We start from the raw sequence: 25441 nt of genomic DNA on the forward strand, positions 1-25441 counted from the left end.
TAGGAACAACAATGCTGCAACTCTGCTCAGCTCACACAAATGTATAAAGTCACACCATGTATGTTTAATACACTAGCAAAATATTTATTTTATAATGATAAAACAGAAGTGAAGGATTTCTTTTTGGTGTGCACCAGTAATTGTAGTAAAAGAATAAGGGGATTAATGGACTCTTTATACATTTCAATGACAAAAATTCATAAAGGTTAGCATCAAATTCAACTGTTCTCCATTTACAAGCATAAAACTTACCATAATACCCCCCAAACACATATATAAAGAATTATAGTTTTAAAATCTATAAAAAGTAAAAAATATACAGTCAGAAGATCTAACTCTTATTCAAATCTTTAATATAAAATTGTAAACATTTATTTACACAAAGGAAATGTGTATAACAAAATTTTGAGCACCCTTTTCAATTGAATCGTGGTTTTTGGAAGGCAGTGGATGTTGCACAGTGACACTCTCACCTTTCCTACCCAACCAAAACCGCAGTTTATAAATAAAGCCATGGGCGGCTGGCCAGGTACAGTTCAGGAGAGATCTATTTTATTGCTCTGAAGCTGCAGCAAATGGAAAGCCCAAGTGCATATACAGACAGCTACATGTTCAAGGGCATAAAGGCAAAGCCCAGCCCTACCCATGCACCTATGTACATCTAAACCGTCTTTTCACTTCCATTGAACTGTGTCAACTTTGTTACAGTGATACCGTATTTCCAACAGCCTGATCGTATTATGTGGACAGGGACCACAACCAGAAGCGAGGGCTGTTTTTTCTACCAGGTTAAATGCTGTTTGGAGCCTGTTCACATACGAAGACCAATGGGCATCGTAACCCAGTTTGCCTAGAATCACGCTTAATTTTACTCCAACAGTACCATGAAAAGGCCCTGTCATCAAATCTAGATACCTTCCTGAACAAACCCTCTGGTCAAGCAGGGCAATATCCACCTTAGCTTCCAGAAACAGCGGAGGAAAGAGGACATCTGCATTTTCCTGGACATTTAGCTGGATTGCCTTTTTGGTAGTAATAATGCAAACGGCAGATGTCCTTTTCCTCCAATTAAGAAATCACAACTGGATGGATTGCATTTTGACTTATTCAGAACAAAGTCTGCGTGCAAAATCTACTGGAAAATGTAGCAGACTTCACCACAACCAAAACAGGGAAGAAAAGCTGAATCCTGCTACCCTGTTATTTCTCTCAAGCGTTTGTAAGGGGGAGAAAAAAATAGTGACATTAAAGGATGTCACTTGAAATTATGAGGTCCCAAGCACCCCCAACAGGAAGGGAAGGCACACTGGTGCAAAGTTAACCCTTAAAAATAAAAATACAGCAAACACTCCTTCCCCTGCCATTGCTAGTTTATATCTATACTCCTCTAATGACACTTACCTTGGACCAGTTTTTGGTTTAACTTAATAGTAAACCAAACTCACTAGCTCTTTTCTTAGATTGCCAGTATAAGAAAAGTTAGCAACAGTTATTTGCATCTCATCTACTTATTCTAGAAAATACCAAAAGTGTCAACAACCAAAGTCACTAACACCTTCGTCTTCCCGTCCAAAGACAATCTTTATGTTATCTTTTCAAAAGCTCTACGAGGGATTAAGTCTGCTTCAGTGAAGTTTTATCCACTATTCAACGGTGGGATCCACTGATCAATGCACATCTTTCACCAACAGTTCAATGTGATACAATATCAAATCTGTTCAACAGAGCGTAATTCATCCACACTAGGTAAGTGTGCTGGACAGACCATGTTCCATGCATATTTGGAAAGGGTTAAAGTATTAGTGTTAAAAAGCAGTTTTTAAAAGTGCAAATTGTCTCATAAAGGAGCTGCAGATACAGTAAAGTATTTTCCTTCTTTGAAATCAACATTATCCTTCACTTCCCTTCACCCACTCTGGAAAAAACCCTCTCTCACCCATCTCTGCAGTGCAGAAAACTCCTGAAGAAGCCAGTCTGTGTTGAAGGAAATTGCTTTTAGATCACAACGCTGGGTCTGATTAGAAAGTCTAAAGGAGTTTCCCAAAAAAGTGGACTTAAAAGGGAAGAGGTATTTGTGCATTTAAAACAAAAGCTTTCAACTTTATTTTCATTTTAAAATAAAGGTTAAGGCAAGGTGGTTTGTTGGTGGATAGGGGATTTTTTTGGTAGAAAGTAAGGACTTTGGAACACAGACTGTTCCCATTGCGGTTTTTGTCCTTTCTGGGACTGACCCCAACATGCGGATAAGAGGTCTCCTTGGGCTGAGCTGAAGAATCAGCATCTGCTTCAAGGGAAATTAAAGAAGTAAATCCACCAGTCTCTATAGAAAGATTATCAAACTCGTAACCCAGTATTAAAAAATAAAACAAACAAAACACCAAAAGGTATTTAAAGGGGGAGACTTCCATATTGGAGCAACCCTGATACAAGTATTCTCCCAGGCTGCCTGTGCTATTATTGCTGATAAGGACTTCCCACCTCTCAGCCAAATTCTTTTTTCCTCCTTTTTATCCTGAAGTGACAAAGTCTTGTGCTCACTGTGTCACTGCTAACTCTGGGGAATGAACTGATCTCAAAAGTTAGTTTTACTTTTTACAACAAAGAAAAACTAGATGAGCTGTCATGAAGCAAAGCCTTCATTTAAATACAACTACCTTTGGAAATAAGTTATGAAGAAACAGGTGCAAAGTAAATGGCTTTACAATTCATGTTAAACCTACTAGAGTTCAAAAGTTCTCCCAGAAGAAATTCCCCCTTTAAACACAGCAAGGTATAAGCCAAGAACTGTGCCTCTCTACAACAGAGTGCAAACTGCAGCTTAAAAGACTACAATCTATTAAGACGACTACCTAGACTAACTGGCCAGGTTTTAATACTTTCTTTCATCTATTACCAGCATCTAGAAATAATTACTGTGAAATATCACTTGCTTTTTGAGAGTACAGGCACATGCTTCAGCAATGGGGAAAAGAAACAATTCAAAACATTTTGCAAGCGTACTCAGGTGCATAGAGCCTCTTCTCAAATAAAAAGTCAGAAGTTTGATGGACAATACTATAATAGCCTGTCAAGCTACAAACAAATAATGATTGCAAGTAATAGCTGCAGCAGACTAAGCCCTAAACACAATTTGTGCAACTATTTGCTTTCTTTCTGCGCTATTTCTGTGGAATTTTGTTTTGTTTTTAAATAATTAAAAAAAAATTAATTTTAGAACACCACAAGTGAGATTTCTGAAAGGCTGGCTAGGACACGCGCAATATTTTTTGACCTGTTCAAGTGTGCGATTCCTCAGAGACACCAAGATAAAGCGCACTATTCCTGCAGACCTGCTTGGTGCGCCATTCCCATGTATCAACACTCATTGAGAAGCAGCTCCAGTCCCTTTCCCAACCATTTACCTCTAATGCCTGCAAGTCTCCTCAATGCCACAGGTTTTTTGGTCCAAGTGTTGTTTATATTTCATGAAATAATTAAAAAAGTAAGTAGAACCCACACCCCCGGCCCCATTTTAATGAGTTCCCAACAACTCATCCAAATCATTCATCCATTCCTCTGAAGTCCTGTTTTTCAGCAAAGAGTCTATCAGATCTGTGTCACCAGTTAAGTTCTGAAGTCCATTATTGCCCGACTGGCCGCTGTAGGCAAAAGGCAGCTCTTGACTGGTTGTCCTCACAGGGTACCCTTGACTACAGTGCAGATTACCTCTGTTGGGCATTTGCTGATTTGGATTCTGGTTGAAAGCATTCAGATCTGGAACAGTCTGGTTCATGCCAGGCAAGACTTGCTGTGAGGGTACCTGCTGTTGTGTAGGTGGGTTTGTCCGCTGCTGGGCACCTAAAGATGAGGACAACATCTGCCCAGAGACGGCAGCATTCATAGAGGTCATCGGTCTGCTGGTGCTTAGGCTTACCTGAGGCATTCCTTGGGCAAACTGTTGGTTGGCCATCTTTAGATGAGTTTGTTGCATGTGGAAAGAGGAGCTGGCAGTAAACGGTCCTAGGCCACTGTTTGCTTGTGTCTGGTTGTTAATATTAGGGATACCTTGGTGTTGCCAAGACGGATTTTGAGCACCCATAGCAGCTGGTACTCTTGCCATCTGCGGCTTAGATAAGGTTGGATTCAGTGCACCTTTACTGTGCTGCTGAGAAATACTTGAGTTTGCTAAGGTGTTCTGCCCATACCCCGCCGGAACGGCAGCGCCCTGGCCCAAGCTGCCTTGTCTCTGCATTGGTGGCTGTCCATTGGCACTTTGCGTTGCGTGCTGGGGAACCATCTGCGTCATACCAGACGCCAAGTTGTACAATCCCCCTCGTTGAATGTTTTGCATATTGGTGTACTGAGTCACCCCCCGATCCTGCTGACTGGAGCCTGACTGGAGTGGAGGAACAGAACTGTGTCCAGGTCCCATCGGAATCATGTTCTGGGTCTGAGGAAACATCCGTGGACTACTGGAGCTGGACTGTCCTAAATTACTGACCCCAGGCATGGCTGAAGATGACCCTGAAATACAGAGAAATATTTTGCACAGTAAGTATCTCGGTTCAACCAGAGCCAAGCAAGGCTTGTAGACGCTATAATCCAGAGCAGAGCTGCAGCTGCATTTGGATAAAGCGACCTTTGCAACCAACACACAGACAGCAGTACTTTAATTAAAGAGTGTCAATTGTTGCTCCAGTTAGCATCTCCACCTTGATCTCAAACACAGATATGGCAATGTCCTAAAAAAAATCTGAATACCACTTCTAAGAGTTCAGCATCATCAATTTTAAAAAAATTAAAGGTAGGACTCTGCCTTTCTTTGTGAACAAAGGTATACACACATACTTTGAAGTGCATGCACAATTTGCCAGGCTGTTAAAAAATACCACCTACTACACACACATTGTCAGTTACTCCATGCATACACTGTATATCTCTTATTGTACGACTGCAGGGTTTCCAGTCCTGCATTTTCCCCATTCCAGAAATTTCTTCTATTTTACGTAACTTTCAGAAATGTTTGGTCAAATATCTTTTGGATTTCCACAATGAAATATTTGAATGTTAATGAAATGAAACATAGCAAATGAATTATTTGCTATGTTAATATGCAATGCTGACAACCAAGCAAGATGATACAAATGTCTTCTCAGCAAACCCCAAAAAGTCCTTTGTTCTTGTAAATTCTGAGTAAAAAGATTTCTTCCTGTATAAGAAACAGCCCACTACTTAAAGCAAAAAAAAAAAAAAAGAATAGAAAAGCACAGTGAAGTGTAACGTATATAACCCCACCTCCCACTTCTTACAGTCGACCAAGGGAAACCTACCTACACTAGTACTTTCTCTACTTTCAAACCAAAAAGAAAGCTGCAGATTTATTTTTTTTCATATTTTAAGCTATCTGAGGAATATTGACTCTCTATTATTATTAATTCAGTTTTTATTAAAATATAATTTTATTCAAATATAATTCAAATTATACCGAATTAGTTATCAACAAAACACACCATAAAAACACTGATGTTGTGTGTGTGGGAAACAGTCTTACTGGAACACTACAGTGAAGAGGTAGTACACATAGCAGGATTTCAGATGCAAAAAAACAATTACAATTATCATAACAAGGAAAACATAGTTTTAACACTGATGTTCATTATAGCAAAACGTACTCTATTTCTAACAGGTGTACCACTGTATTTCTGTAAAAAAGTGGCAGGAGAAAAAAAATGTTTCAGTGCAATATTTGAAGGATGCTACTGATCACTGTGTTAACACACAACCCTTTTGTATTGCTATCAAGTTTTTTCAGTTAAGTAACAAAACCCAGTCATAGCTCTACTAAGACACTGCATAGTCACCAGTGCCATCAGAATGAGAGTATCACATTGCTATTTGCATCGTTTCCCGTTTCCCTTCAGTATTTATTTCGGTGGGAACACAGAGAGTAAGGAAACAAAATGAAGGGAATAAGCACTTTTTTGTCCTCTAGGTTTATCAAAAAAGCCAAGCGGCTTCTCGATGCCCTGTTAAGTAAGGATTTTTCAGGTAAGGAGGTAAGTTTTTACTGTTTTCTAGTTCTACCACATTCATGAAGCTATTCCAGATAATGGTAACATCATCTTTTATTTATCAGCGTTAATACATTGAACACATAACAAGCTGCTTCTCCTACAAAAAAAAAAAAAAGCAGGACGCTAACATGTAAGGAATGCAATTTAATTTCTCTTCATTTCTAAAGGTAGCAGGGATAATATTAGAGAAATTTAAACTCATCCTAGTAGATGAGAGAAACAATACATCCCTTATTTTTCTTTAACAAGGGCCTGTGATATATACAAGCAGTAGTGATGTTAGGCTTCAGAAAAAAAAACCCAAATTCTAGTATCACACAAATATATTGAAGTTAAGTAGAATTCACAACCTGTAAAGGGAAATGGTAGTATAAAAAGGCCTTTAGAATAACGAAGGTACTTAAGAATTTTACCCACTTCCAAAGCAATATTAAGAATCAGAAGGTTAAGTTGTCCCAGATACCCGAGACAGTGGAGGCTGTTAATTTGCAACTGAATCAGAGTATAGGTCTAAAAGTTTTAAGGCACAGTGACGTGAGATGTTGTAATGAATTAATTATAAGCCATTCAATCCAGGAAATTTGACGACACCTTGGTTTTTCACTCCTGGTATTTTTTTCTGCCATTATTTCAATTGCCATGTTTACGTACCTGTGAACTGCCCAACCTGTTGCTGGTACGGATTCTGCGGTTGATCCTGATACTGGGGAGGCGGCCGAGTCAGATGCCGCTGCAGCTGCTGCTCTTGCTGCTGCCGCTGTTTCTCCTGAGAAAGGTCCAATGCAAGACTATTAGAAAACAAGCCAAGCTTTTTCCAAGGGTGACTATCCTGGATAAAAACAAGCTATCTGCACACTTTTATGCGGAGCTGGTAATTAAAGGGGCTTCTGCAGCCTTAAAGTCACTTCAGACCTTTGTTCTCAAGATTCAAACACAGTCAATTTAATCTGATGAGTGACAAGACTGGGAACTCAGAGACAACAGGACAACAGCACGCATTACGGGAGTTACTGCAATGCACGTCTGAAGCCTTCAGACATTGGAAATCTGAGATGTTAGTCTTTTAATCAGTGACATAATCAATAGGCATTTTTAGCAATACTCTAAAGACACTGACAGGTACAAAAAGAATGAAAGTGTGTATAAAAAAAATTCACACGTGCTTTTTTGCTCTTTACCCCCAGATGAATTTATTCTTGAGCTCTTTTTAGAAATTAACGAAAAAGTACAAGTCATAAACATCAACAATGCTACACAGCAAAGTAAAAACTAAACATGTAAATATTTTCTAGGCCTTGCCTTCAAAAATGAAAAAAATATGCAAACCCAAATTCTTATATACCACAGGTTTTCCTAGAAGATTATGGAAAACTGCTGAACTAGGTTTATAACAGAAGCTACAGAAGTGTTGCAATCATTCTTCTTAACAATGCACCAAGCAATTGAAACAAACCTGACTAATGATTCAAAATAACCTTGCCTCTTTAAAAGCACATCTACTTTATGATAAAATAATTCAAAAAATAAAACAAGCAGATTTTCTATTAGGAAATTTTTTGGGAAAATGAAATTTAAAATGTTGAGGGGAATGTCAAGAGTGTACATGCACTAATGGTACACTCGGAGATCCTGACAGAGTGAACAGCCAACAGGCTGCTTTTACAATATGAAACACAACAGGCATAGTGTTTCTGGCTCTTCTTCCACAGGTATCTTCAACCAGACTGAATTTCTGAGATAACTAAGTAGTGATACAATGCACAACTACCTACTTATCTGCAAAGTTAGAGAGAGCACAGAAGGGGACAGAAATTCCCTTCCAAGAGTACTGGGGTAAAGACACGAGCAATAAGCGTTTGAAGAAGAGACCAGTGCAACGTAACCAACCGGCAGATATGCATTACTACCATCCTTTGGAAACGTCTACAACTACGCAGCTGTTGAGACATGCAGAGGAATGAAGAGGGCAGGCTGCTTGACAGAAAGGACCTGCTGCTTGCAGGACCAGTCAAACCTGAAAGAGGCTGACCACAGAAGCCAAGAAGAGATGCCACAGTTCTGAGAGAAACCTAGAGCTGCAGAACCTGGCTCGGGGTGGGGGTGGGGTTGGGGGGGGAGATGCACAACACCAAACGTAAAGACAGCTTTAGAGTGGCAGGAAATGGCCCTGAAGCTACCTGAAACTGCAATTCTCCTGCAAAATAGAGATCAACTCATTCAGATTTTTTTTTTTGTAAGACTCATCCAGTATCATGTATATCCAAAAAAAAAAAAAATCAAATTAGAATGCTAACAAGATCCAGCTTGACTGGGCAGCGCAACGCCAAGAAAGATGGCAAATGCAATATCTAAGTTTGTTCAGCTCCAAAGCAAAGCTGCTCCTTATTTGGGATGAGAGTCCCAGTATCACTATACAAAGATGCAAGCTGTAGAAGTTAGTTGTAGTTACCGTAACTAAGACAGGAATAAAATATTTTCATAATACTGATATTTACTACAGCAACATGTGCAGGCTAAGCAGAAGCAAATAGGTAGGAAAAGAAAAATATTTCAACACTGTTTGAGGTATGCTACTTATCACCCTGTTAATATCCCACCCGACGCTTAGAGAGGTCTGACACCTGGAAGGTCCATTACTTAGCTAAGGAATCCTACTGGGCCACAGCTGTACGAGCTCTAGTAGAGCTGTAATAACTGCCCTTCACCAGTGGTGCAGAAGTACAAGCAGGATGCCAAGACCCCATATTTCCTTTCTCCCCACCTTCTCTCAAAGAGTACCTATTTGTTAACATTTTGGGAGAGTAACGTTAGCAATTTCTGACATTTGAAACTAACATACAAGTCATCAAAAACTTAATGATTTACTAATAAGTATTATATTTATTTATACACCTTTATAGATGACAGAACTCATACAGAAAATACAATTTTATTGATGATTTGGGCATTCTTTGTCCTTCAGTCTTTGACAGTGTATTCCACCACAATATTCCCTTAGCCCAAATTGTATTTTACCCAAATATAAAAAAAAATATGTATCTTTACCAACATTCATACAATTTTGTTTAAAACATTGCCAATCACATTCTTATGTTTTATCTACACTGGGTGAAGAACTGAAGCGGCTTTTTTGTCACCTCAACCCAGTCCTCAGTTTGAAAGGAACTCTCCAGGTGACCAGAACAGCCATTAGCAAGGACTTGGCACTGCCACAGCTCCACAATACTACAGATTCTACTATGCCCTTCCCCTCAAAATGGGCTTTCACACATTTGCAGTTCAGAGTCTGTATCATTTCCTTCTTTCTTAAATAAACCTTCTGATAGACAGCTGCTGCAATAAAAGTTAAGATGTGTGTCCCCACACACAACCATGACCTGACCTTCTCTCACCACCTCTATTTTCCAAACTATTATTACAGCAAAAATCCTGCCCACCAGCATAACAACTCCCAACTTTAAAGCTGAGAACACTGAGATTTATCAGCTTCTAACAGTGTTGAAAATTAAGGAAATTACACATTCTCAACTCCAGGAGGAGTCCAGAGCATTTAAATTGAAGGACCCCAGAGCATTTAAATTTTTTTTTAACATTTTTTTAATTCTTGGGAATAGATGAAGTTCACATTTTTTTCCGTTAAACCACTGGCTCTTTTGTTTTTCCATTATCCCCAAGACAACATCTTCCATGTCTCTTCCCTCCCCCCATTACCTTCAAAAGCAAAACTTTTCAGCAGTCCAGATCATTACACTTTTTCCGGAAGATCTGAATGCCAGGTTCTCTCTGCGTCTCAAACCTTTTTTGAAAATTCATCTTCCCCTTCCTTCATAACAGATATTAAAAATTTCTCTGTATGTACATTGCCAGTGTCTGGAAAGTGGCTGCATGGACTTTTAAAAATGCAGAAAAGCACTGATGACAGGAATAAGGCCCTTTGGGTTGATTCCCAGTTGAAAGACGTGCAGAAAGTTTAAAGCTTAGAAAGGTTCACATAAGGAGCCCATTTCCCTGAGAGAGGCCTAAAGCAGCTTTCTGCAGTTTGATGGACAGCAGAGTTAAATTCTTTTGGCAGGGTAAGATGTAAGATGGATGCAGATGTCTAATTATTTTCCCCAAATAAACAAGTGAATGATGTTTTAAAATTTGAAACATGAACTGTTGTGGATCTCGCAGGGAAGAAAGGCAGAAAGCACAATGAACTTACAGAGTCCCTTCCTCATTGCTTCCATTTTTAAAGCTCTACAGAACACATCAACGGTATCCCAACCTTATCTTTTATTTTTGCTCTGATTCCGTTTGCCTTTCTTCTTTCACAAAGAATTACACCACCGCTGGCATGATACATTCTCTCCATGTAGGTGTTGTCTTGTATTTTCACACTACTCAATTCTACCTATTTTATTCTTTTCATTCAGCACAGTGCCTTGTAATAATAGAAAAAGTAAGTCTCAGCAATCAAGTGCCACTTATTTGGGTTACTTTTCTAGACACATAAAACAGCAATTATACTTACCATACCAAAGCACCTTGTAGTTTACATCCCCTATTTTGTAATGTGATAACTGAAAAATCTCAAATGCTGTTTCATCCACCAAAGCAAATCACCACCAAGAAAAAAAAAAGACTGCTGGCCCCTCTCACCTGCTCAGCCAGAAGATGCTGCTGTCTCTGCTCCATTAGGAATTGCTGCTTCTGTTGCTCCATGAGCAAGTGCTTTTGTTGCTGCTCTCTCTGCTTCTGCTGGTCCATCAGCATTTGGTGTTGCTTCATCACTGCTGCTTGCTGCTGATTGCTGAGATAAGGTGGGTTGCTGTGGTTACCTGCCATGGAGACATTGGGAGCCTGGGCACCCACGCCAGGGCCCGGGACAGAAACCGGAACACGAGGAACGTTAGGAGAGGGGGTTTGATCCTGCAGAACACAGAAAAAGTGACATGAGTTACAGAAAAAGGTTAGCCCTCCAGAATTTAGAAACTGTATGTAGTTACCAGATGAGCAAAGGCATTTTCATGGCGATGACCACTGTTTGTATGCATTATTTTTATCATTTCACAAGATAAGGAAGAGAGACTTTATAAACAAAGCCTACACAGGGGAGGTAATCATAACACATCTCAGAAAAACAGAAATTGTCAGTTATTGGTTATTTGTACATTTACACTATTTAATAAAATTAGATCAGTTCCTTACATTTTGCCATCCTTATGCAATAGCTTCTTCACTTGTGAAGCTTAATGGAAAAGGCAAAGTGTGATACAGTTTCCAGTTCAGCTAAAGACAACCAAAAACCCATCTATAAAGTGCCAGACACAGAGTGACAGTTTGGAGTTAAGGTCAGAAGCTCCACAACATTTAGGAATAGAGGCTTTAACTTCAGTCCCAAAGTACTTCCCAAAGTCCAGCTCAAACAGGCAAGTACAGCCCTGCGTGCTTCTGCTCAGCCAGGGGAACGGCACTAGTTACACACCAGCTTCAGTTTACTTTGGTAGCAGCTTTTCAAATACTACGTTTTAAATTTTCATTATACAAATCATTTATTTAAATCCTGCCTCTTCTGTCAATGTTTAATTCCGCGAGTGTTTACGCCTTCCCTCCTAGAGTTGCTTTTTTTAGTATCAGAGCATTTACTATTTGCAAGTGAAGGGGAAGAAGGCTATCCCTGATTAAAATGAGCCTTATATTCCACAGAGAAAAATACTACTATAGATAAGCCTGTTATTAATTTTTCATAAGGCTGCTTTTTTTGGAGATTGGAACTTGGGATAAGCAAAAATAACACGGAACAATTATAATTCAAGATCTGATACTGTCCTCTTTCTACCGGCAAATCCACTCGAAATTTGACAATTTTTAAGCACAGTTCAGCCTCATCACTAATTACACAAACAAATACTACTTTCGAGTTTAGAATTCAGCTAATTTGGGCCACAAAAACGATCAGACAGATAGAACACCTCTGCTGTGAGGACAGGCTGAGGGAGTTGAGATTATTCAGCCTGTAGAAGAGAAGGCTTTGGGGAGACCTTGGAGCATCCTTTCAGTACTTAACAGGGGCTTACAAGAAAGATGGGGACAGACTTTTTAGGGGGGCCTGTTGTGATAGGACAAGGGGTAATGGCTTTAAACTACAAGAGGGTAGATTTAGACTGGATATAATGAAGACATTTTTATCATGAGGGTGGTGAAGCACTGGCCCAGGTTGCCCAGAGAGGCGGTCGATGCCCCATCCCTGGAACCATTCCAGGCCAGGTTGGACGGGGCTCTGAGTGACCTGATTGAGTTGAAGATGTCCCTGCTCTTTGCAGGGGGGTTGGACTAGATGGCCTTTAAAGGTCCCTTCCTTCCCAAACTATTCTACGACTCTAATGGTTTCAGCTGTTGGTTCTCACTCTCTGCACTTTCATAAGACACCACGAGCCAAATATAGGTAATGCTGTGCAAGCTTTTCAGAAATTCTCCAGAGGCGTTCATCGGTATTTCTGATAATTCAATGCAAGCGTGGCAGTGTAGATAGAAGGTCACTGAGGGGGAGATGTGACAAAATCACCTCTACCCTTCCCTTCTTCTTCCATCAAGATGTTGTTAAGATTGTTACTTCTGTTAGCTTTTGAAGAGATTAATTTTTTTGTGCCTTAGGAAGCACACATCAATCTCAGATTTTTATTTGTACATCAGTGTGGTCTTTATTGCAGACTAATCAGATCTTTTTCCCAGGTTTTTTGTTTTGTTGAGGGAACATATTACTAGAGCTGGATCTCCAATGGCTTTCGCTAGAGGAGCTTTAACCCATACAGCAAAGACCTTTCTTCTCAACAAGCCCTCTAGGATGTGCATTGCAGGCACATGTTACAGAATGCCAAAGAATCTATACCTCCATCCACTACATAAATTTTCACCTGCAGCATATCTGTAATATCAGTTATATAAAAGGCAAAGAAGCACCATCTGGAATTTTCCTTTACAGGAAAGCCTGAAGCATATTGCCTCAAGCAGACAAATATTTCTATTATTCATTCTTGAAGGTATCATTCTCTCCTAGCCCATGCTTCCCCAATCCCCAGAGACTTAACCAATAACAAATTCTTAGATTTGAAAAATCTCAAGGAATACCCAAGAAATCAGGAATGCAGCCCCCACTTCCACCTTTCATCAAAAAAGAAGGAACCAAAAGCACGTCTTTTTATAGTAAGCCAACTCTGACACAAGTCAGGGACTAAAAAGAAGGTAAAGAAATCAAAGCTTCTTTGAGAACACTGTTTAACACTACAGTTTTATATGAGTTATTTTAGGCAAAAGTTTACAAAGCATCTATTCATCTTCCTAAGTAGAAGCTTCTATGAAGTGTGACATAATTTGTTGCCCACAAAGTATATTAAGCTAGAAATCACACATTACTACATGACCTAGAACCGGCATTAAAAACTGTCCTCAGCAGAAAATAAGAGTTCTTGACTCTTGTCTCAGCTTACTGCATATTAGCGTTTTATTTAAAATCACGTGGCGACTGTTTTGAAACAATACCAAGCAGTCTGTTCTCTAGCCTTACCTGTCCAACACCCTCTTGCAAAACCTTAAATCTGCTACTAAACGAAGGTAACAAACCCCAGAACATTCACCTGACTGTGCGGTAGTCGGTAGGCAATGTTTCCAGACTTGGGTTTCAACAGGATCATCCCATTTTGGTCATCGCTCACGTGAGCCAGCGGTGCCTGCTGGCGCTGCTGTATGTATGCCAACATGGGAGTCTTGTTCTGCCCAGGTACTGTAACCCCCTGTTCACATTCTGCTTTGTAATGTGAGAGAGGTTTGGTGTTCCCATAGTCTAGCATAGAGCCTTGACTGTTCACAGGGTTCTGGTTCAAGCTGTTTTGCTGATGACCCAAAATGTTCACATGGTAATTGCCTCCAGCTCTCGGTGAGCTTTTATTTCCCATAGTAGGCATCATGAGTTTCTGATTGTTGAAGTCTGGCTGGTAAACCGATGGGCTGGTGGGATTCTCCATGGTATATGGGACAGCCAGTGGACTATGAGAAGGCCCAGACTGTTGCCACGTAGACATTTGATTTGTTTGGTGGACTTGTGAAGCTTGCTGCTGGTTCTGCAACATCTGGTCTCTCTTCTGCTTGGCAGCAATCTGCTGAAGTTGATGAGCAGAAGACATTTCTTTGGCACTTCCTGCACCCTTCCCAGGTAACAACACATTGGGAAGAGGCCTCTGGACGTTTTGAGAGTGGTTTGATGCCTGCATCATGGACTGATTAGGATTTTCAGTCATTGACTGACTGGAAGGCTGAAACATAGTCTGAGAACTACCAACCGCTGGAGAAGCGGCACTTACAGGTGCAGAAGCAGCACCAATAAATGCTTGACCTGATGAAGTGGATCTCACCTGTGGAGATCCCATCTGTTCCTGTTCAAAGGGTGCTGGGGAAAACTCAGTCTTTATGTTAATATCTTGTGGCAATGGAGTCTGTGCAGCTGAATTTGAAGAATCTGCATCTTTTTTCTCTTCAAAGTCTTCATTAAAGAGATCCTTCATGTCTTCATCAGGCACTGATCTATTAAGCTCCTCAATAAGTTCCTTCCATTCTTGCTCATTAAGATTAAGATCAGGCATCAAGTTATTCTGAGATATAGAACCCCCTGCTCCAGCAATCATACATGGAAGATCATCTACGGGCTCCTGCTTCAGCTCTTTGTTCAAACTCAGAGGAAACGAGTCATCAGCATCACCACCTCCATTCATTTGCAGGCTGGAATCTGGAAGACACTTCTTGCTGATGCCATCTAGACCCATCGGATGTTTTCCATTAAGTTGTAAGGTATCTCCACTGCCAGATTTCTTGTCAAGATGATGGAGTGGAGACACAGGGGGTATTCCATTGGAAGAACCACTCACTCCACCAAGACCATCATCACGACGCAGTTTCTTGGACACAGAAAATACATCACCATAGCCATTCTGCTGGTCTCCATTCTGAGGGGAAGCAGCACTATCAAGCTTTCTTTTCACAGTCTCATGGAGCTGCTGAAAAAAAAAAGGTTTTAGTTGTTTAGTTTTATGTTTCATAGATTAGGATTTTTGTTTCTTACTAGAACATTGTCTAGCTCTGACTAAAACAAAGGTTAAAAAAAAGGTTACATCTTTCCTTTGATAAGATTTGTTTTATAAGTCACACATGAGATTACTTCCTTACTATAATCTCTTTCAAAAATATGTACTATATCAAACAGAGCCCCCTGCTTCAAACAGTCCTCTCCCCTCCTTCAAGCAAAACCAAAAGCCACCATATACTTTGACAAAAAACAAGAAGTTGAGAAATGGCTGTGAACTGGAATATATTATTATTTTTCCTATTCAAAGTGAAAAAAATATTAAAGAATGTTAAGATTCAAATTTTAGATGAGAATAAAAACCTGTATTTTATTTGGCCCATGTACACACAGTGTAATTGTTCTCCAAGACTGCTTTATAAAGCAGTCTCACATTTAAATATTTAGAGAAAAAGAAAACCATTTCTCTTGTGATTATAATTTTTGGAGAAGAACTACATATATAAATTTTGTACACAATCACATTTTTGGCACTAAAGCAAAACCAGTTTGTCACTAAGTGACAAACTAAGTGACTGTTTCACACAAGTAAAATGCAATTCAGAGTTCAGTCAATTCTATCACGGCAGAGTAAGTTTACTCCTTTCCTCCTTTCTCCTAGAGTTATTTGCCAGCTGCTCCTCTCTGCACTATAACCACCAGAGCCCCAACCAGCTCAACAGTTGGCTTCTCACAACTAGTGAATGTACATATTATTTTTCTTGTAGTGCCACCTAGAAGCAACCAGAGGGTACAGCAACAGTTTCACAGAGTTTGAGAGCCTTTGTTCAACTTCTCCTTCCTGGCAGCGCTCTTTCAAATATAAAGCTTTTTCCGTTGACCTCAAAAACATCTGAAAACAGAATTCATGCACACATCAAAGATGACTATAAACTTTTCTTTCCCTCAGGTGCATTCCATAAAAAAATTTGTGCTTTGCTTGTGCTGGAACGCTACACCAAGACAGACAAACCTGTAGGGCAGAGACGCTGCTGGAACAGAGCAGTGCACTCAAAGAGGGAAAGCTCCCGTCAGCTCCTCTGACCTGTACGAGCGTCCTTATTACATAAAAAAATAGGACCTTTTTACATCTCAGCAGGGCACATGAGGAGAATCCCCACAAAAAAGCCACTCTCCTGAAGCATGGTTCATTGAACAGCAGCTTTCTCAGATGGCAGAAAAGCAGTTCATTAAACAAACCTCAAGACAAGTATGCTTATTTTAATATTACTCGCAGTCTCCACAATGCAGTCCACTAAGCCTTGGGGAAAACTGTCTCATCCAAGAACAAACAGGGGAAACCTCAAGATCTCAGTGCTCAAGCAAGAGGGTGTATGTAGAGCCAGCATAAATTATCAGGAGAATTTTACAGCACTTGCCTGGGCAACAGCATTCTTTGATTTAAGGACAGAAGGACTGGTTCACAGTTAATTGTTGTAATTTTATTTTTTTTTTAAACAGCCTACAGTTAGCTGATCTTTGGAAAAAACACTATTTGATTAATGCTTGCATAGGTAGCAGCAAAATCATATTTTTATCTGAGGGATAGACTGCAGCTTCCCAAGAGACTATAATCTTCTAGATGGTTCATGGAAACAGCAGCAGAGTAGTGAGATCAGCAGAAGACCTAGCAGGATGAGGTGAGGTGTGCTTTTGGAGAGGAGGCTGGAACTTGAATTCTCTTAATTTGAACATTAAGTCTACAGCTTGGAGTACCAGATCTAAAGTGAATTTTTCAAATACCAACTTGAAAGAATAATATTTACTTTTTTTTTTTTTTTTTGCAAAAGGCAAAACAACAGAAAGCAAAGAAGCCTCAACGCAATCACGACATTTGGCTTTCAGCAAGTTTGCCATTGTTTACTTAATACTCCAACTGGGAAAACCCAAGCTCAAGGTGGATGAGTAACTTGCCCAAGGTCATATGATGAGTCAATCACTCAGACTTTAGGAATGGATCCTCCTTAATTCTAAATCACTAGGAAAAAACACACTCCCTGAAAACCGACATACAAGTAATAACCAAGTGGTGCACACTGAACATACTCATAGTTGGAGCAAATTTCTATATAAAACCAGAATATATGCCCGTTGGGGTCATTGCTGTAATTATAACTCATACAGACAACTCAAGGCAACTAGGATTTTGGTGGCATTATAGCTATAACTGCACACAGCTCTTCACAGGCTGCAAAGCCCACCTGGGTTGCTAGACAAATATTCCAGAAGTTAATCTGTCCTAAGGTATTCGCTACTGTACTACACCATTTGCAATATATGCAACTAACAAGTCTAAGATTAAATCATCCATGCTTATAAGCTTGGATGATTTTTTTAGACTACTTACTGTAGTCTAAAAAAAGATATAAACCCCTAATCTCCATCACAGGCTCTTTTCCCTCAATAAAAAAACCCCCAAACTTAGGAGCTTTCATATCTGTACGGGTTTTATTGGTTATAACACTCAGATATCTGATTTTTGCTGATATCTTGACTTCAGTCACTCTAGAAAAAGACCTTCTTTCACCTAAACTATATTACTTTGTAAAAAAAAAAAAAACAAAACCAAAAAACAACACTTTAATAAATTCACTAATGACACAGAATTTGGGGGCGATTGCTTCAAGCCTTGCTTCACCTGAGCTAAATCTAAGACTATTTGAAAGATATCCTACCTGTACGCAACAGCCAACAGACACACAGGAAAGACGAAAATCTGCTTATCTTCTAGCCCGGTTCGTAACCAGGACACTTAACTTTTGAGTTTTAGAGGCTATTCACCAACTGCACTTGCATCCTAATTCACTTTTCACATTAAAGTGAGTCAAAAGCCTACTTGCATATAGTGGCAATAAGTCTACACTCAGATTTATGCTACTGTAGTTACGCTATCTACAATACCACCAGCTAAACAGCTTAAAACTAACCTAGTAACAGTGCTCCATCTTCTACCTCCTTTCCTCTCTCAAGAAAAGACAGTGCTATAAAAATTTGTGGGAGCCAAAAGTTACAGGTTCCTTCTCCTCTGCTATTAGAAATATATCCTGATACCTTCTATTTACTCATGTCTAATTTTGAGTAACACAATCTGAAGTTCTCACACCAAATACATTCATATAACTACCCTGCAAATAATGCAACTTTCTCTTGTGAAATTCCTTTCTTAGACGCATTTCTTACATACCACCTCAGCTCTTGATTTCACAACAGAAAAAGAAATATTAAATTCAGTTCTTCCCCAATTTGGCTATGCCTATACAAATAATCTGGTTTTGGGGAAAAAGAATAACAAGAGCATGTGAGATGCAAGTCAGACTGCAAGCTATCTACATATCAAGCTGCTCCAACAGAGTACTCAAGGCAAGAAAAACCTGTTCTCTTCTGCCAAAACTCAGAAAGAAAAAAAAAAAAAAGAAAAACTGACAAAGTAAAGCAAGCTTCCTACTCACTAAGAAAATCCCTTTAGCTTTGTTATCCACTATCACTCTGTAAGGCACAGTGGCCCTCTGATATGCTGTCCAGGGTTTCCTTAGCAGAATCAATCAATTTTATTTATAATGCATGAGCCAATCCTTTCTATTGTCACAAGATCAGATGCAGAAATGTATTCCCATTTTCTCAGCCTACTTAACTTCCCAACAAAAGACGAACCTCCAAAATCCCTGCTATTTAGCTTTGCCTAAAAGTATCACCCCAAAAGCATTTATCCAAAGTATTCAAACCAATATAGGAACAGTGCAAAGAAAGGGATGTAAGTGGGCCTCAGCCCTTCAGCCCAAGACAGGATGGACTTACAGTTTTTCAAAGAGCCACTGAAGAACCATAGGCTGCACCTCCTCCACATCACATCATCAGAGCTGCATTTTATTCACATGAGCAAAACAGAGACTCCTCAACATGGTAATACACTTGGCAGGAGCACACATGCAAGTCAGGCTGTAACTGTTGATTCCTCATGCGAGGAACACAAACTGATAAAACCCAGGTGTCATCCATCACAACAAAAGGGGCGCCCAACACAAGCAGCCCCTGATCACGTAGTTCGCAGTACTTCACTAGGACACAGGACCACAACGCCAGAGATGGATGAATGCCCAGTCACATGACAAGGCTTCCATCAGAAAACGGACAGCACACAAATAATTTTCATAAAATATATTCAATCTCAAGTCTCAAACCCACCAGTTTTACCACAATGATGCTCAGCCATACTGTGGTCTTGCTGCAGGGGCAAGTTGGCAGACTTCATAAAAACTGTCCACAAACTACCCCAGAAGCCCAACAAGAGAAAACTGGAAAAGCTTTAAAACTTCATCTCCACCTTTTCTGCTGGCAGAGTTGAAAACTTCAGAGTCCAGTGCAGTGCTCTCTTACTGCCTTGGTGGGAAAGGGGCATGAATCACTGATCAAAACAGTGGCACAAAGTTGTTCTGGTGGGGTTTTTGTTTGTTGGGGGGAGGGTGTTCAGCTTTTTTTTTTATATTTTGGGGTTTTTTTTTTAGATATAAAGATTATTCCAGAAATCAAAACATCAGTGTGAAACGCTCAATACCTGAAGCTGGTTTTAGATATTAATCTGAAGCCAACAACCTTTCAATGCATTATCAAGCATGAAAGTTTAGTTCACGTTGTTTGCTTGAAAGCAAGAAGTCCATCACAATGCAGAATTTTTAAACTGAGGATAGTCAACTAAACTACTTCTGTAAAAATCCAGTAATTTGTTATACTTTGAGTCATGTAACTGAAGACAGTAAATAAATATATACATATAAAATAGAAACTGCATGCAAGTTTCATTTTTTCTGAAAAAATATCTCTTGAATATAGGAGAAACAAAACTTTAAAAAAATTTGGTTCCAATACTGTGCCTTTTAGGCTCCATATAATGTTCTTGTTTAGTTTTTTAAAGCATCTGCTACAGAGATTAAAATATTCTTACAGGATTCAATAGAATTTTAATTTTTTATATTTTATTTGGAAGAAGTTTACCATTTCAGTTCCAGGGTTAAGTTATGTCTACAAAGATTTGTCATGAAATACCAGCAAGAGAAATACAATGCTGGTCATCTTCAAAGAAGACATGCTACATTACTCTAGAAACATAGTAAAAATCTAGTTCCAATACATGTCCTAGCTAGATATCAGCATTCTCACCTAGATGGGGAAACCAAAATAGAACATATCTGGTTTTCTGCCACGGAAGTGGTAGTACTGCAGCCCAGGTAAGCTCCCATGAACCAGAGTTTACAGTAGGTCCTCTATAGACACTGATTCTCCTCTCCTGCCTGGCCAAGGACAAGAGCAACAAAGATGACAACCTCTTAAGCTGGAACAACAATGCAAATATCAGAAATTGTAGGGCACGAGTTTTGGATAGAAAACATAACATTTTGACTACACGACACAGTAAGAACTCTCCACTAACTGTGCATCCACCCACAGCTTCCGAAGTTGCACTCCCCCTGCAAGGAAGGCATTTTATTACCCAATGTGTTCCTGCATTCCACTGTGTTGTCAGAACCAAACTGCTGGACTAATTTTAATTTTGACTTTTACTTTAATTCCAGAAGACTTTTGTATTTGGGTGACTGCCTGCTGGAGCGAAGAAGGGCTGTGGATATGCATGTCTATAAATATCCCATGCCTGCATTAGTCACAAGGGGCAGCTTCTGCTACAGGAATTGTTCTGCTGAATCAAAAAAACTGCTGTGCCTTCAGCTGCAATGCCGGATCCTCCACCTCACTTGAACTTAAACAGCAGCAGCAGATCAGTCACTCCCAGATCCTTACAATTTAGGAAGCATCACTGCATATCTAACTAATCTAGTAAGGGAAACGTTTCAAACATACAACAATACCTCACACAGAATTAAAAGGAGACAAAGAAAAACCTGTCTGAGTTGTTGGGCAACAAACTATCAGACTTGTCAGCAAAAACAAACAATGGTGGCAAGCCTACACTGCACTGTAGTTATGTATAAATAACGTGGAAATAATTTGCTATTTTTGTGGTAAAACATAATTTCACAGCTTAACACCCCTATACCACAGCTTACACAAAAATGAGGTCTTCTGAATTGTTATTGTACTAGCCTGAGCTTCGTTAGTGGAATGCTATTAATGCTTGTCAGTACAATCCAGGCATCCATTCCCTTTAATTTATTACTTTAGGTCTTTTCAACCAAGAAACATTGCTTTGCTCTCCTTATGCTTGAATTTCTTTTTAAACTTTTTACTTGGTGCCTTTGCTTAAATTAGAACTCGCCTACTATTAATGTAAAAGCTTCTATGGCTCCCAAATAAAAGCTGGTCTGCTCTTCAGCTTTAACACAAAGCATTCCCAAGACAGGCCACCAACTAGACCGTCTCTGCCCATGCCAGAAATACTGTTTGTGGTTTTGAGGCAGCTCTAGACAAAGCAAGCCATCTAAACAACAGCCGCTCTCAGGTCGCGGGGGGGGAAACAGTAAGAAAGAGGGAGCAAGTCTCCTTCCAGGAGACCACATCATAAAACAAGGAGGGGAGATGAAAATCCAGATCTTGCCATTCTCCTTATTCACATGTCAATGAAAGACTTCCTGTTCAGCTCAGTGATACGCTCCGTTATACTCTATCACAGAAATACAAGGAAGCCAACCTTTCTACTACAGAGAATTTCAACAGCATTATTAGAATGAACTTTATCAAATCAGAACTTGGCAGAGGAAAAAACATTCTAGGGGACAAGTCCTGTCTCTTCCCTGTTTCTCAAAAATAGAAGATTAACACAACAGACAATATATTATCCAAATACTAAGTATCTTCTACTTTGAACATAGTCTTAATAATGTCATCTTAAACAATCGAAATGTCAAGTAAATTTCAACATTTGAATTCCCCATTAAATAATAGTCTAAAAAATTCATAAAAATATTAGGAAGCTAACAAATTTTGCATCTCTTCCCTCAAGTGAAGGGACAGGCCTTCATGGTGCACAAATCATCCAAGGTACTTCTGTATCAATACTGTATTCTCTTGGTTTCTGCGACTCAAATTTTAGAGTTGCTTAGTAAGAAAACAAAAGAAGAATCTATCCCTTGCTTCTGATTGTAAGCAAGATCCATCCAACTTTAGAATCTAAAACAGAGAAAAGACTAATGGAAAAGAAAATACCTGATTTTGGCCACATGAAAAATCATACAAGACATTAAGAAGGAAGTGGCGGTGCCATCCTTTTCCCCACGACTATACTGAATTTGCAGAAGACGCTCTGAAGTACAGCATCTGGGAGCACACACATTGTCCACTGTCCACACTTGTGGCAATGCAGCTTCACATCCCTCTACTACAAACCCTCTAACGCTAGATCACAAACTTCTACCTTTACATGAGTTGCTTTCTCTTTCAAGGATCAAAATAAATGCCGCATTAACTTTCAACACCAAGTACCAGTTTCCAAGAGAAGATTCATATGCAGCTTCATGGAAAACTCTGGATCGTAACAGCAGCAATAGCTGATATGATGCGTGTTTCACTGATCTAGCAGCATTCTTTTGAAAGGAATGTGTGCAGGATATTTTAAAACAAGATAATTTTGGTGTTCATCCAAACTTTATTGAATATTGTAAACCAAACCCATGTCCTTCCTGTACAAAGCACATGCTTGGTCTTGATAACAGCTACATGATTGCTACAGGTAAAATACCAACCTAGAGAGGTACCTTTTATGCCAAAGGAATTAAATGAGCGGCAGAGGGTTTTTGTAGCTGTTTTTTTTCAAAACTTGAATTACTAAGCAAACCAACTTTATACCCTAGTAATGAGGTGATGAATCAGCAGTTGCAATTAAGCTTAGAGTCATGTATCCTAGGAAGGAAACAGCAGGCCAGCACGAGGAAGAGTCATTCATACACTAAAACCCTCTTCTGTTGTGTAAATTGGCCGCTGGCAGCAGCTTCCTGTACAAGAAGGGCTTCCCCAGATGTGTAGTGCATTTCAGAACCTCGTTGCTGTTGAGAGTCCTCATTATAGTGGATGCTAATTAGATCAAATCCACATCCAAAGCAATTTAAAAGAAACATCACCAATGAATTAGAGACATCTTTCTTTTAAAAGATCAATATGAAGATGTGTGGTGGCAGTTTAAGCAACCGGATTTGACATGCTAAAGAGCTCAGTGTGTATACGCATTATTAATGGATAGAGCCCCATATGCAAATAGCCTTCGAGCCCGACAGGAAATAAACAGAAATGCCACCAAGACTTTAGATAATAAAACATGACTTTGAGTCACTTTTGTTCTGACACAAGTTTACATTCAAGATCAGTCTACCAAACAACGGCTACCCGGAAAGTTTTACAGAATCACTGTCAGGAATGCACAAGGTTTCTCTCCTCCTCAAGTACCCTGCTTTAACACCATCCGAAGTGCTCTAACTGTGTCACAAGTATCTTAGTCTGCAGAAAAGTCAGCAAGTCCCAGATTCTCGTATGTATATTAGTATGAACAGAAACAATTCCGCTGAATAACATTTTCAGTTCATCTTGTAAATATTGCAAACTGCACACACGCTGCCTAGTACTAGTTACGTTAAAGATGACAACGATGAGCCCCATGTTTCAATATTTCACATCATGACCAGTCATATCCAACTACAGAGTAAGCTCTATCACGATTCCATTTTAAAAATTGTAACTAAATAAGGTCCACCAAGACAGGAGACAATCACATCCTCCTTCCCTTCTAATCTGATCAAAACCACAGACCACCTTAAAAATACGATTTCATCTATATATTAATCTAGAAATGTCTCAGGTTAATCCAGTATCCCATTTTAAAGACACTCACGACAGTACTGTATCATTTTCATGTAGGCCACCATTTAGAAATACCTGGTTTTAAGACAGACAGGCATTAAGACAGGCAGCCCTTATTTAAGAGGTTATCCTACTAACCTACATTACTGACACGTTACTACATAGCAGTATATTTAAAGGGCTCAGAATAAGTTAAGCAATAGCTATCTTGATATACAAACAGGGCTGCATGAATATATCCTGACAACCAGAAATGCTAGAGAAGCCAGAGAAACATTAAGATTTTGAGCTAAGCCAGTTTTTAATGGGTGGAGTGGGATTCCCATAGTGTTCACACCCACTAGAGTGAGTGGCAAATAAGCAGCTGCCTTTCCACTAAAATTTTTTCCAATATGTACCAGAATTAACAGACACATTATTTGTGTTAAAAATACCCCCTCAGTAATAAGCATAACCTTATCAAGTGACTCCACTAAATACTGACAGCCTGAATTAAAGACATAAGCAAGCAAATAAAAAATCCAAAGCCACCGTAGTAGTAATGCTCCTCTGACAGTTTCTACAGGGACATTTTAGGTGAAGTAGCCAGAAACGTTCAGAACGCTACTCCGAATGCCTGCAGCCATCACGGAAGGCTACCTACCCCCTATTCCTACCCGAACAGGCAGCAGTTTTTATGCACTCCTCCAGCACTCAAAGGTGACAAGAGTGAAAATAAACCGGTCCCGATCGGCTGCAAAGCTGGAACAGCGGGGACGCTCCGCAAACCGACGCGAACCTCCGCCCTCCTACCGCGGGCCACCGCACCGGCCGGGGGGCTCAGGGCGCCAGCCCGCCTCCACCGCACCGGCCGGGGGGCTCAGGGCGCCAGCCCGCCTCCACCGCACCGGCCGCCGGCCCCCTCCGCGGCCCCAACTCCCCCGGTCCCTCGCTTACCGCAATCAAGGTGCTGCTGCGGCCGTGCTGATCGCCGCTCGCCGTCTCGGCCTCCAGCCCGTTGGCTCCGGTCCTGTCGGCGCTTCCCGCGACGGCGGCGGCCGGCGGAGGGGGCGCGGGCGGCGGCGGGGCCGGAGGGGGCTGCCGGTGCTTGCCGGCCCGCTTGGCCTTGGCCTGCAGGCAGCGCTGGTGCAGGGCGAAGGTTTGCTGGCGCTCCAGCTCCAGGCGCTCCGGGGAGACGGCCTGGTAGCGGGACTCGCAGGCGCTGTGGTGCCGCCGGCAGAGCTCGATGCGCCGGCGGAGCCGCTCCATCACCGCGCTGTGCCGCGGCACCACGAACTCCGCCATGGGGCAGGGGGGCAGCACCATGGACCGGAGAGCGAGGGGGGCGGCCGCCGCCGTTCACCGGCTCCTCACACCGGCCCCCGCCATGGCGGGGGACTCCCCCCCTCGGGCCTTTCCCGGCCTCCGCCGCTCGCCCACACCCGCCCCCCTCCCGTGGGCCTTACCTAGGCTCCCCGGCGGGCTCGCCCCCGCCCCGGTTCCTCCCCCCGGCCCGGCC

The 25441-nt window shown here is 40.7% G+C and overlaps 1 protein-coding gene across 2 annotated transcripts; it reads right to left on the minus strand.

Annotated features, from left to right (window-relative positions):
• Nucleotides 1–59: 59 nt before the first annotated feature.
• MAML1 (mastermind like transcriptional coactivator 1) lies at nucleotides 60–25405 on the minus strand. 2 transcript variants are annotated; one of them, XM_054216923.1, is made up of 5 exons: nucleotides 24880–25405; nucleotides 13670–15079; nucleotides 10695–10964; nucleotides 6705–6819; nucleotides 60–4503 (listed from the first exon to the last, which is right to left on the minus strand). In XM_054216923.1, the coding sequence occupies exons 1-5, from the start codon at nucleotides 25246–25248 to the stop codon at nucleotides 3512–3514; spliced, it is 3156 nt and encodes a 1051-aa protein (XP_054072898.1). In that variant the 5' UTR covers nucleotides 25249–25405; the 3' UTR covers nucleotides 60–3511. The 2 variants fall into 2 exon arrangements, with proteins under 2 accessions (XP_054072898.1, XP_054072897.1); XM_054216922.1 differs by having other exon boundaries at nucleotides 13670–15082.
• Nucleotides 25406–25441: the final 36 nt, after the last annotated feature.

The sequence above is a fragment of the Rissa tridactyla genome, chromosome 11 (assembly GCF_028500815.1).
Source record: "Rissa tridactyla isolate bRisTri1 chromosome 11, bRisTri1.patW.cur.20221130, whole genome shotgun sequence".
Taxonomy (NCBI): domain Eukaryota; kingdom Metazoa; phylum Chordata; class Aves; order Charadriiformes; family Laridae; genus Rissa; species Rissa tridactyla.

What these genes read in the sequence shown, in the direction of transcription:
- MAML1 (XM_054216922.1), bottom strand. Translation starts at nt 25,248, where the DNA reads ATGGTGCTGCCCCCCTGCCCCATGGCGGAGTTCGTGGTGCCGCGGCAC. An exon ending in ACCGACTACCGCACAGTCAG is followed by an intron (nt 10,965 to 13,669) that starts GTGAATGTTCTG and finishes TGTGTTCTGCAG; the next exon opens with GATCAAACCCCCTCTCCTAA. An exon ending in AGCATCTTCTGGCTGAGCAG is followed by an intron (nt 6,820 to 10,694) that starts GTGAGAGGGGCC and finishes GACCTTTCTCAG; the next exon opens with GAGAAACAGCGGCAGCAGCA.